The sequence below is a fragment of the Heteronotia binoei genome, chromosome 2 (assembly GCF_032191835.1).
Source record: "Heteronotia binoei isolate CCM8104 ecotype False Entrance Well chromosome 2, APGP_CSIRO_Hbin_v1, whole genome shotgun sequence".
Taxonomy (NCBI): Eukaryota; Metazoa; Chordata; class Lepidosauria; order Squamata; family Gekkonidae; genus Heteronotia; species Heteronotia binoei.
This window is the reverse complement of record NC_083224.1, coordinates 133,810,071-133,822,968: the sequence shown is the minus strand read 5'-3', so window position 1 is coordinate 133,822,968 and position 12,898 is coordinate 133,810,071. Positions and strand designations below refer to the sequence as shown.

The 12,898-nt window shown below is 42.5% G+C and overlaps 1 protein-coding gene across 2 annotated transcripts in view; it reads left to right on the top strand.

Moving 5' to 3' along the window:
- PIGK (phosphatidylinositol glycan anchor biosynthesis class K) overlaps positions 1 to 12,898 on the top strand; it is a 174,927-nt gene that overhangs the window by 124,650 nt on the left and 37,379 nt on the right. For both annotated transcript variants that reach the window (XM_060232043.1, XM_060232044.1), the window contains one exon: positions 5,567 to 5,642. In XM_060232043.1, coding sequence (XP_060088026.1) covers positions 5,567 to 5,642 — 76 coding nt within the window. The remainder of the gene's footprint in view (positions 1 to 5,566; positions 5,643 to 12,898) is intronic.

Sequence of the window (12,898 nt, the reverse complement as noted above, 5' to 3'; positions counted from 1 at the left end):
AGAATTGTGCGGGTGCAGTGTTTATATATGCCATAATCATGCAAAAAAATAATTGTGTATGGGCCTAATTCCTGTGGCCAATATTCCACACAAAATCTGACAGTTGACAATGAAATCAGCCTGTGAGCCATGGATTTTATATGCACATGCCTTATTCAAACATCGTATCCACTCACTTATTGCTGGTGGCATTAGAGGTAAAACAAGCATGCCAGTTGGACAGGTGAACTTTTGTTCATTGCCATGCATAGGCAGTGTTTCTGGGTAGAGTGGCCTGTGCTTGTAATGGGCCATTCAAAACCTCAGTGATTATTAGGGTGATTCTTGTATCCTTGGTATCCTTGTGCTGCATGTAATAAACAATGTTGAATTTAGTAGCATGATGATTATACTTATTCTTCCCTTATTACTGGAACAGTGTGTTCTTTGGGAATTGCTTTTCCTCCTCATTTTTTGTTTGCTCAGCACTGGAGTGCATACCCTGAAACCATTCAGTAGAGAGAAATCCACTTATGACTGGCAAAAGGTCATGCTATGGGAAGAAAATGATATTGTGAATGTTTTTTTGTCTGCTCCCTACTCATCATTCTGTGTCCACAAAAAAGTAACAACATTTCAGAACACAATGTTTAAAACTTTCATTCCCGTTTCACTGACCTAACACCCTCCCCCCAAAAAAACCCCTCCCCTTTTAATTATACCCAGCACAATATCTAATAGCCAGCTGGGTAGTTCACATACAACCTGGAAACCTACCAAACACAAGTTCAGAATCTTCAGGTATATAGAAAAGTGACTTCATGAGCTGAACACAAAGAGAAAGATCCTATCCTTAAAAAACAAAACAAACCACTGGTTTGATGAGAACTGAATTTGATCTGGGAAGTACAAAATTTTGAGAACCTTTTCAAACCCCTGAGAGCTTCTAAAATAATGGATGGAGAAATTCACCTACTCAGAGATCTGAGAATGTAGGCTATCATCCTGTGGATGAGGGGAAATTCCTGAATAGTTTACCTCCTGCATTTCCTTTTGAGCCCTCACCTCATTTCTTTTCAGTTTGAATAATCCTGTGCCCTTCATTACACCTTTGCCATAATTTATTTGTTGATTGTATATTTAATGTATTTTTTATCACACCCTTCCTTCAAAGAATTCAGGGCATGGTTCTTGCCCTCTCCAATTTTCCTTACAACAGCCCTGTTATATAGGTTAAGCTGAAGAAGAATGACTGGCCAAGGACACAGAGTAGGTTTTATGGCTAGCAAGGATCTGAATCAAAGTCTAAGTTTAGCTTATAGCTCTGCTTAATTCAGTTGTAACACATTGGCTGTGATCACATACACTAAATTATGCACTTTAAGTGCACTTTCCAGCTGGATTTTGCCAGTTAAGAGATCTAAGTTGCGCCTTGCCAGAGGTTGAGCACATTTCAAAGAGCTCTGAGAGAGAGCAGATAAGAAGTCCTATAAGGGTGAGGTTTGGCTTTCTAAACAGCTGGAGGAGTTGCTGAGAATTTCTGAGTTTGTGTGACTGTGTGATTGCTGAAAATTCTGAGTTTGTGGTTTCTGGGGAACTGCTGTTTGTTTGGTTTGAGTGGGCTGAAGGTGATTGTTGCTGATTGATTAGGAGTGGCTGTGTTCCTGGGGCAGACTGAGGCCCCACCCTCTTTGCATTATTAAGCTGCGCCTTGCCAGAGGCATGAGCGAGAGCTAAATGGCTCCTGGCCTGTGGCTCTTAGCCTGGGGGCTGTGTAAGGACCAGGAACTCAGATCCCTATTTTCCTTGTGTATCCAATAAGGTAAGTCGACCTTCTAGAAGGAGAGCCACATAAGCAAACAGGATTTAAAAGGGGACTGTATATTTTTTAAAAGTTATCATGAAGGTAGAATGCCAGCAGGGGGGTGGGGGCTTTCCAGTGTTTTGCACTGAGTGTCACATGTATGACTATCTGCCCACAGGACAGAAGTCTTGGGTGTGTGCTCGATGCAAGGAGCTCCTGGTACTCAGGGAACGAGTTCGTACCTTTGAGGTCAAGGTGACCTGAGTCAGATTGAGGTGACAAGAGAGGAGGTCCTACAACTTATTGACGAATTAAAAACTAATAAGTCACCAGGTCCAGATGGCATACATCCAAGAGTTCTGAAAGTTGAACTTGTGGATCTCCTGACAAAAATATGTAATCTTTCCTTGAAATCTGCCTCCGTTCCAGAGGACTGGAAGATAGCAAATGTCACCCCCATCTTTAAAAAGGGTTCCAGAGGAGATCCGGGAAATTACAGGCCAGTCAGTCTGACTTCAATACCGGGAAAGTTGGTAGAAAGCATTATCAAGGACAGAATGAGTAGGCACATTGATGAACACGTTATTGAGGAATACTCGGCATGGGTTCTGTAAGGGAAGATCTTGCCTCACTAATCTGTTACAGTTCTTTGAGGGGGTGAACAAACATGTGGACAAAGGGGACCCAATAGATGTTGTTTACCTTGACTTCCAGAAAGCTTTTGATAAAGTTCCTCATCAAAGGCTCCTTAGAAAGGAGATGATGTTCAGTGTGGCCAAGTACAAAGTAATGCACATTGGGGCCAAGAATCCCAGCTACAAATACAAGTTGATGGGTTGTGAACTGGCCGAGACTGACCAAGAGAGAGATCTTGGGGTCGTGGTAGATAACTCACTGAAAATGTCAAGACAGTGTGCAATTGTAATAAAAAGACCAATGCCATGGTGGGAATTATTAGGAAAAGAATTGAAAACAAAATAGCCAGTATCATAATGCCTGTGTATAAATCGATGGTGCAGTCTCATTTGGAATACTGTGTACAATTCTGGTCACCACACCTCAAAAAGGATATTATAGCATTGGAAAAAGTGCAGAAAAGGGCAACTAGAATGATTAAAGGGTTGGAACACTTTCCCTATGAAGAAAGGTTAAAACGCTTTGGGCTCTTTAGCTTGGAGAAACGTCGACTGCGGGGTGACATGATAGAGGTTTACAAGATTATGCATGGGATGGAGAAGGTAGAGAAAGAAGTCCTTTTCTCCCTTTCTCACAATACAAGAACTCGTGGGCATTCAATTAAATTGCTGAGCAGTCGGGTTAGCATACCCAGAAATCTTCTGAATTAACTCCTTATTCAAAGTGAGGATTTTATGCAGGGGTCTTTGAGATTGTCAAGAATATAAAGCTAACATTTGGAGCTGTTATTCAGTGTTGATAATCCTATACTGTATAGTATTTATCCAACAATATTTTTTGTAAGGATAGCATGGTTTAATAAAAAAGCAACCTCCCCCCCCAAAAACCCCTTCAAGTTCTGATTCAGTGGCTCTGACTCAGAGTAGCTGACAATGCTGCACAGTTACCCTTTTACTTTTCACTTTTTCCAGCTGTAGAAATTCCTTGTACCCTGCCTTTGAGCACCTGATTTACATAATCACTCAACTGTTGTTTCTTAATAACTGTATGAAATGTAGATCTTGTTGTCCTGGCAGGCTATTAGTGGTTGGCAACCAATCAGAGTACAAAAATTTCTATAATCATAGAAGTTATTACTCTGAAATCACACAGTGGTTAGTCATATTACTCTGATTACTGTAATTCCTCTATCCTGATTGGTTTGTGCATTTAAAATCCATAACTGGCCTGAAGAGAAAACAAGTAAATTCAAAATTATACATGAGAAAAAAATGAAAACACAGCCCAAAGGCATTGACATAACAGAGGTCAATGACTGAATTAAGAATTGTTCACCCCATTTGAAACTGTTTCAAATGTGCTTTTTCTTAGTTTTTTTTCTTTCAGACCAATTAATCTGAAAAATTGCCAATGTATTTACATAGAAGCATCTATTGTGGTCCTGTCTTGATATTTGAGGATTTGTCATATTCCAAACATGTCCAGAATTAATTAAGAATTCATTCTTAATGTCAATCCCAGAAGAGGAAGCAAAGCAATTGAATTATTCTCCTTCTACCCTTTTGAGCTGGCCATTGGTAAATTCCATTGCTGAAATGCTGTAGAGAAGTTTAAGCAAGGATTTTGGGTGCTTCGGTAGTTCAGTAGGTAAATAAGAATTCAGTCCTCAGGGATATTTCAAGTCCAGCATATTTACCATCCAGGCATTTCGTTTCTTATGTTCTCTGCTGCTGAGAACATTTGTTCTCATCTTTAACACTTATCTGACATTATCCGTGGGGAAGAAAGCAATTGTCATTACACAAATATATTTAGATGTTTATTTCTATGAACTAAAGAAATCAGCTTTCAAGTGCATTGAATGTTATTGCACAAAACACACCCATTATGTTTTACAGAAGCTTTTTAGAGAAAGAAATAGAATGAAATGTAGTTAGAGCTTTCCTGACCTCTTTCTCTCACTTTTCCTCCCACAAGTACCTGTACCATTTAAGAGGCTATGACCTTTACAGATTTGTATCTGAGACTCAAAAAAGCTACTACAAGGAATATAAAGCATTCCAAAATGTGGAATAATCTATTGTTGTGAAAGCTAGATAAGGCATTTAATCCAGTTACAACATCATTTGACTATGATAACAAAAGATAAAGGGTGGTTTTGAAGCTTGATGTATAGCCCTAGTGCTGCTAATTATAATTGCTGGGCAAAGAATAAGAAGTTTGTAGAGCTGGTACAGGTTCCTAAAAGAACACGTTCATAGGTTAGGAGTGTTATTAGGTCTAGCTCCTTCAGATGGAGGTAGGGATCTCCTTTGCAGCACAAACTACCTTTTGCCAGTTCTGATTAATTTGCCAGTTTTGGCCTTTATTTGAAAAGCATGACTTTGTCATAATTATCCATGTTGTAATCACATCCATCTTGGGTTACTCTATAGCTACATAGGTCTGCCTCCATTGACTGTTCAGAAATTTCAACTAATTCAGAATATGGCAGCAAGCTTACTTGTTAATGCAAATTACGGGGAATATGTGCCACTGCTGCTTGAAACTTATGTTGGCTGGCAGTTCATTTCTGGAAAATATGAAGTGCTGGTTCTTGTAAAGCCCTAAATGGTGTAGAATCCTGGGGTATTTTAAGGACTATTTTCATATAGCCCTGCCTATCACCTTCAATCTGTAAGATGTACATGTTGCCCTATCAGGTGGAATGAATGCAAGGGGCTGGATCGTCCTCACTGTGTTTCATCTCTCCTTCTTATGTCATGTAGTCCCAAGGTTGTTGAGCTTTAGGCACTATATGAAAACATTTCTTTTTCCCCTAATATTTTTGTTGCCTTTTCTTTCTTTTATTCTCTCTCTCTCTCCACTTGACTTCCCCTTTTTAAACAGGGAAAACCTATTCAAAAGTTGGTTTTATTGCTCCCTTGTGGTTTTATTGATTCTTCCTTGTTGGCTTCTGCTGATCTCTCTTGCTCTAAAGTGATTTTAAAACATTTTTATTCAATTGACTTTCTTGGATCTGTTCTGTGGTATTTATGATGTTTTAAGTACTTTTAAATCTGTTGGGAGCTGCCTCAAAAGTGTTCTGCTGATGATGCCAGATGAGTGTACAGAATAAATAATACTTAAAATTGTTTTCTTTTCCAGACTTCCTATAGATGAAGTAGCAGCAGAGCCATTAAAATATACAGAACAACTTCCAGTAGCAGAAATAATACACCAGGTAGGTAATTCTATTTCTTCTTTTTCTTATTTGTCTCAAGAATAGGCAAGGGCTTTCATCTTTGAAATAAATGTTAGCAGTTAACTGAGTAGTTTTATATCCATCTTGAGTCTCAGTGAGAAAGCCAGGCTGTAAAGGAATTAAATAAAATATTCTTTAGTATAATAGGAGCAACTAGTACTGCAAAGCAGATAGTTCACAGTATAATAATGGATTATTCCTGACTGTCACAAGAACTATGTGATGTCCAGAGCAGAGTTCTCTTGTTTGATAATGTGTCAATCTAATTCATGTAGCAAATAGACAACGTAGACACTGTATAATACACCATATGCAGAGAAAGCCCAGTGTGCATAGGATGGAAGGCAAGTGTTCATCCTGGCTTTCATTCAGACTCCATTTATGTGCATTTTCCAAAATATAAACATATCTATGCAAAAATTTTGAGCATTGTCTCTATCCCTGTGAACAGGTTTACTGTTTCAGAATGTTTCTAAATATGGGATAGCACCTACAGTTTATATGTCTGTAGGTGCTACATCTGTATTCCAGCTGGTGTATTCCAGAAGAACATCAGGGCCAACACTGAGTTGTAAACAGGGATGTCACCAGCTTACTTCCTTCTACTTCTCCTTGTTATGTGCTGGTTTGTCCCTGTTGCATACGCAGTCTTTGTCTCCAGGTTACATGGATGGATCCAGCTGGAGAGGGGCAAAGGGCAAGAGAATATGACTGTGCATACAATTAGATATATGATGCTGCCTGCCTTTCCTGATGTGAATTATAAGAGATAAAGCCAACAAAACAGGGTGGGCTCCGTTTGTATTGTTGTTCTTGGCTAGAAAGTGTGCTTCTCTAATCTGAATACTCCTTTACCATTTGCTTTTCCCCCTACTTTTTCCAACTTGCTCCCTGAGTAAAATCATGCCAAGTGCTGCTTTGTGATCATTAAAAATGCTGAATCGTTGGTTTTATCATATAGTTGTTATGAACTAGAAAAACAGTTTCTAGCAATATAATTCTAAGTGAATTGTATGCTGTTTCCAACTAGTGCAGTTCTGTTCTTATAGCTCAGTTGTTATGGCAGCAAAAAGCTGTATTTTATGCGTAGGTATTTCATTCTAATTGTGGCCACGTTTAACTGCTGGCGTGCTAAGCCAGATGCTTCTGCTGTTGTCTAAATGGCCCATTATCTACAGCTGAGGCCTTCAGACGCAGCTGCTTTTGAATGAGGCTAGATCAACAGGAAAAATGGAAGTCCACCAAGCATAAAAGTTGTTTGGACCATCCTCTGGGTATTAATTATTATTGTAAGTGTTTCCAAGTATCTTTGTCAATCAAAGGAGCTTACTGCAGTTGAGTTTGCTTGCTGGAGGCAATGCCAGTTTATAGCTTAAAGGAAACACAGGCTTTATTTTAGAACTTTCAAGTGCACAGACCTTTTCTGCAAGATGTTAAACCCAAAGGAAATTTAAAACTTTAGGCTGAAATCTGCACCTCCGGGAAGAATATCTGATGTGTTCAGAACATGGAAGATTGGAAATCAGGACCAGTTTGTATGTCAGGAACTCCCCTGGTGTTGTCGGAGCTTCAAATGACCCAGCAGTCTGCAAATGTCACATTTAAAATTCTGTCTTCATGCCTGACTCTCAGCATAAATGAATTAAACAGCAGAGCAGGCAGTAAGTCAATATGTTCTTAACAGTGAGACTGAGCAGTGTAACAGTTTGAAGACTGTTTTGGAATAGGTAAATAGGAACTGCTCAGAGCAGTTCACCTAAAGGAATATCTGATACAGGAAACAGAATTAACCTTTAAGCTGGCTGACCCAATGAAATGTCACAGTAATATTTTTACAGCCCACAGAAAAAATTGCTTCTTTGTGCCATGCTACAATGGAATACTTCATTGAACGGAATCAGAAACATGGGTTCATGCAGTTCACACATTTACTGAACAAACATTTCAGTCTAATCTAATTTAGTGTATGTTTATCCTGTCCTTGCTGCGAAATGCTCAGGACAGCATACATGGTCTTCCCTTCCCCATTTCATCCTCAAAACCTGGTTCGGCTGAGAGAGTGACTAGCACAAGGTCAACCAGCAATGAACCCATTATGGATCCTAGTCTGACAGACAGACTGCACTCATACACTTTGAAAAAACACCTGGTTGGAACCTTCTACCTTTTTATTTATTTATAGTCCAACTATTTTATTGAGGCTCAAGAGGTATAAGTAGAGACAGTCAATAGGATGGGATAGGGGAAGGGGAGGGAGGCAAGCTAAGTGCTTGCCTGGGGCACTGGAGGGGGGGTGAGAGCCCAATTTGCCGGTCCCCGCCTCTCGGCGCCCTAGGCAACTGCCTAGTTTGCCTAGCAGGAGGGCTAGCCCTTACTGTTCCCACCACACTGTGTCAGAATTCCAAAGGTGCCACAAACTCAAAATGGTTGGTACCCCCTGATCTAAGAGGTAGTTACTTTTATGAAATAACTTGTGGGTCTAATTTCTATAGCATTGTAGCTGAAGGCCATACATGAACAATATGTTTAGTGCTGGTCACATTAAAAAACCTGTAATTTGTACTTCCTCTGTGAACCCAAATAACAAATCATAGATTGTTTCAGGTTTACAGGATTCTACATGGTTTCCTGGATTGGATACAACAGAAAATTCTTAAACAATGAAACAACTAATTAGTGCTATATGTATGAAAGGTGAGGGTGTGGGAGCAAGTGAGCCCAAAGCTCCAGGACATAGGGGCAGATCAGGTTTTGGAATGATCACTGAACCATAATTTCTCTTCTTTCCACTTGTTATTGTAGCACTCTTTTGTTTTGTGGATGTCAGCTTCCACATTAAATGTAAAATTCTCAATTTAAAATCACATTCTCTTCTTGGACCATCTTGTATCTCTTCCTAAGCGAAATGTTCCTTCTTGTTCTTTTTGATCTTTCTCCTTGTTAAGTCAAATCTCTCTCCTGCTCATTCTCATACTTATCCTTTTTCTTCATTGGAATTCTGTTCCTGAGGATGATTATGCTTTCTTATCATTATCTGTGTTCAGAAAGTTCTTAAAGTGATGTTTCTCAGAGATTGTCTTTTACTGTTGAGTGCTTTTGCTGGGCTGTTTAGTTTCTCCACTGAAGCCCCGTGGTGCAGAGTGGTAAAGCTGCAGTACTGCAGTTGAAGCTCTGCTCATAACCTGAGTTTGATCCTGGCGGAAGCTGGGTATTTCCACCATGCTATCTGAGCTCTCTTTTTGAGATTGCATAACTACAGTATAAGAACAACTTTCACTTTCATGCTGTATCTGACTTTTCTGGTTTGTTCTGTTTTCAGCACTGGCATCCTCCACAAATGCCTGGTGACTAAAGCTGGTTTTCATGTTAACTTTTCTGTACAACTTTGTGCTTGTATGAAGTATTAGGACATTTTAGGCAAAGGGTAAATTATCTATTGTAAGCATATTACACATATGTTTTTGGGAAGCCATTTATCTTCTTCGTGGTCTCTGTGCTTCACACTCGTGGGATAGAGCGCCTGCGCCGATCCCCGAATTGGTACCTGAAAAGCCCGCGATTTTTCCACGCTCGGCACCAATGGGCATGCGCAGGCGTCCCAGTACGCATGCTCACCGGCGCCAGCACGGGGATCCCGCCAGTTAACATAAGAACATAAGAGAAGCCATGTTGGATCAGGCCAACGGCACATGCAGTCCAACACTCTGTGTCACACACTGGCAAAAAATTTTATATACACACATACACTGTGGCTAATAGCCACTGATGGACCTGTGCTCCATATTTTTATCTAAACCCTTCTTGAAGGTGGCTATACTTGTGGCCACCACCACCTACTGTGACAGTGAATTCCACATGTTAATCACCCTTTGGGTGAAGAAGTACTTCCTTTTATCTGTTTTAACCTGTCTGCTCTATTGTAGTTCCTTTCTGACTGCTGCGCGGAGAGGTTTGCCTTTTGTGTCCCCGGTCGGTGAGATATCATTGTATATAGCCGTTTGTTGTTTTCTTAGCAAAGATAGTTAGATAGTTAGTTTAGATAGTAAAAAAAAAAAAGTTTGTGTATGTATTGTTGGACTGCCCTTCAGGGCCTTTCCCCCGTTTGTTTTCCCCCAAAAAGTTTTTCCCCCCTCAGAGCACTCTGAGTGGGTTTTTTGGCGACTGGTGTCTATGGAAAGACGTTGGTGGTTTTTCAAACACTGCGGCTCTTGAGGAAAGAAGATTGCCCCCCCAGACAGCCATTCTCTGTGTCTTCTCTGCTTGGGTGAAGTGCACCGCATGGAGTCTTGCCCACACTGTCTCCGCTTCTCCAAGCAAACGCGGAAGAACCGGGCGGCGCGGCTTTTGGTGGCTTTAACTGAGTCGGCACTCCGCCCTCAGAAATCGGCATCGGGCCCATCGGCATCGACCATGGCAGACACTCTGGCCCCGACGGTCACATCGGCCGATGTGACCCCGATTGTGACCGAAATGCCGATCGAGCGAGGCTCCTCCACAAAATAATCCCATGAAGGATCAGTGGACACGCCCCCAAGAAGCATCGGGATGGCTCGGGGACCCAAGCATCCGCTCCAAAGAAGGCCAAGTCCAAGAAAAAGTGGAAGAGGTCCTGCACTCCATCGCCTTCTCGCGACGTTTTGGCACTGATGACCTCTGCTCTGCCGAGGAAGATCCTGGCGTCCCCGTGCCACAGCCCATCGGCATCGAGAGGCAGTACTCAACAGCCCCGTCTCTCGATGTCTGAGCAGGAGATCGATCTCACTCAGCGATCCTCGTCATCCAAGTTGCGGCGTCATAGTAGGAGTGGTTCGATCTCCGAAATAGAGGCAACGGCGCCGATGGACCCGTCTACCCCGATGGAACCTAGAGGCAGACGGGAGCTAGAGCCCTCCATGGCACCACGCCGTTTCCCACCGCTACCATTGTGGGAGCAGCGTCAGTGGCCGCCCACCTATCCGTATCCTTACCCTCCATATCAGTGGTTCGCACTGAGGGAGTTTGCGGAGTGGAATCAACAGTCGGAGGCATCCTGCATGTCGAGGCTTTCACACCATTCTCAAAGACAGCGGCATCGGCATCGGTATCGATCCCTTCGGAGAGGCACACCGCCCCAGAGGCTGAGACTCAGCGGCGGCCATCAACATCGACCCGCTTTCCCATCCAGGAATTGACGCCGATCCTCTCTGAGCACTCTGTACACCGGGAGTCTTCCTCATCGGACTCGGAGAGCGGTACCGACACCCAGGAAGGTGCTTTGGAGCCTTTGCCAGGGTCCCATATGGCCGAGGATCTTCCTATCTCGCCATCGGAGGATCTGAAGTCCTATGGCGACCTGGTGAAGAGGATGGCAACCTCCCTCTCCCTGCCTGTGGATGATAATGTCTTTGACATTATGCAAAGAGACACATCCACAGCAATCGCTTTGCCGGTCACCAAAGTGATTCTGCAGGCAGTCAAGGAGCCCTGGAAGAAACCATCTTCGACGCCGGTGTCATCCAGGAGGCTGGACCACATGTACAGGGTCCAGGAGATGGGGGCTGAGTTCCTTTTCACCCATCCGAAACCGAACTCAGTGGTCGTCTCTTCTTCCTCCAAAGCATGCAAGGTCCACTCATCCCCACCTGACAAGGAGGGAAAAAAGCTGGACATTATGGAAAGAAAGGTCTACTCTGCAGGGGCCCTAGGAGTAAAGGTATCTAACTATGCGGCTTGCATGGCTAGATACCAATACTCCGTATGGGAACAATGACTTTGCTATAGAGCAGATGGTCTCAGAACCTACCAGGGGTGGGGCGATCCTGGATTTGGTCCTAAGTAATGCCCAAGACTTGGTGAGAGATGTAAAAGTGATGGCACCGCTTGGGAGCAGTGACCATGTTATTGATTTCACCGTTTGTATAAATAGGGAGTTGCCCAAAAAGACCGCCACAACCACGTTTAACTTTAAAAGGGGTAAATACACTGAGATGAGAAGGCATGTGAAGAGGAAACTGAAAGGAAAGGTAAATACGGTCAAAATCCTTGGGGAAGCTTGGAGACTATTTAAAACTATAATCCTAGAAGCTCAGATAAAATACATACCACAAGTTAGGAAAGGCACAAACAGGCATAAGAAAAGGCCTGCATGATTAACAAACAAAGTAATGGAACCTGTAAAAGGTAAGAAGGACTCCTTTAAGCGGTGGAAAACCAGTCCAAGTGAGATTAGTAAAAGGGAGCACAGGCTGTGGCAAATCAAATGCAAGACTGTGATCTGGCAGGCAAAAAGGGACTATGAGGAGCATATTGCAAAAAACATAAAGACCAACAATAAAACTTTCTTCAAATATATTAGAAGTAGGAAACCAGCCAGGGAGGCAGTGGGGCCCTTGGCTGACCATGGGGTAAAAGGATTACTGAAGGAGGATAGGGAAATGGCTGAGAAGCTAAATGAATTTTTTGCCTCCGTCTTCACTGTGGAAGACGAGAACTTTTTGCCCGCCCCAGAACCACTAATTTTGGAAGGGGTGTTGAAAGACCTGAGTCAGATTGAGGTGACAAAAGAGGAGGTCCTACAACTGATAGACAACTTAAAAACTAATAAGTCACTGGGTCCGGATGGCATACATCCGAGAGTTCTGAAAGATCTCAAAGTTGAACTTGTGGATCTTCTAACAAAAATCTGTAATCTTTCATTGAAATCTGCCTCTGTTCCTGAGGACTGGAAGGTAGCAAATGTCACCCCCATCTTTAAAAAGGGTTCCAGAGGAGATCCTCTTGTGGATCAAAAACTGGCTGGGTAGTCTTTGCAGTGGAGGACGGTAAGCAGTGGGGTGCCGCAGGGCTCGGTACTGGGTCACATGCTCTTTAACGTTCATAAATGATTTAGAGTTGGGAGTGAGCAGTGACGTGGCCAAGTTTGTGGATGACACTAAATTGTTCAGGGTGGTGAGAACCAGAGAGGATTCTGAGGAACTCCAAAGGGATCTGTTGAGGCTGGGTGAGTGGGCGTCAACGTGGCAGATGCGGTTCAATATGGCCATGTGCAAAGTAATGCACATTGGGGCCAAGAATCCCAGCTACAAATACAAGTTGATGGGGTGTGAACTGGCAGAGACTGACCAAGAGAGAGATCTTGGGGTCGTGGTAGATAACTCACTGAAAATGTCAAGACAGTGTGCGTTTGCAATAAAAAAAGGCCAACGGCATGCTGGGAATTATTAGGAAGGGAATTGAAAACAAATCAGCCAGTATCA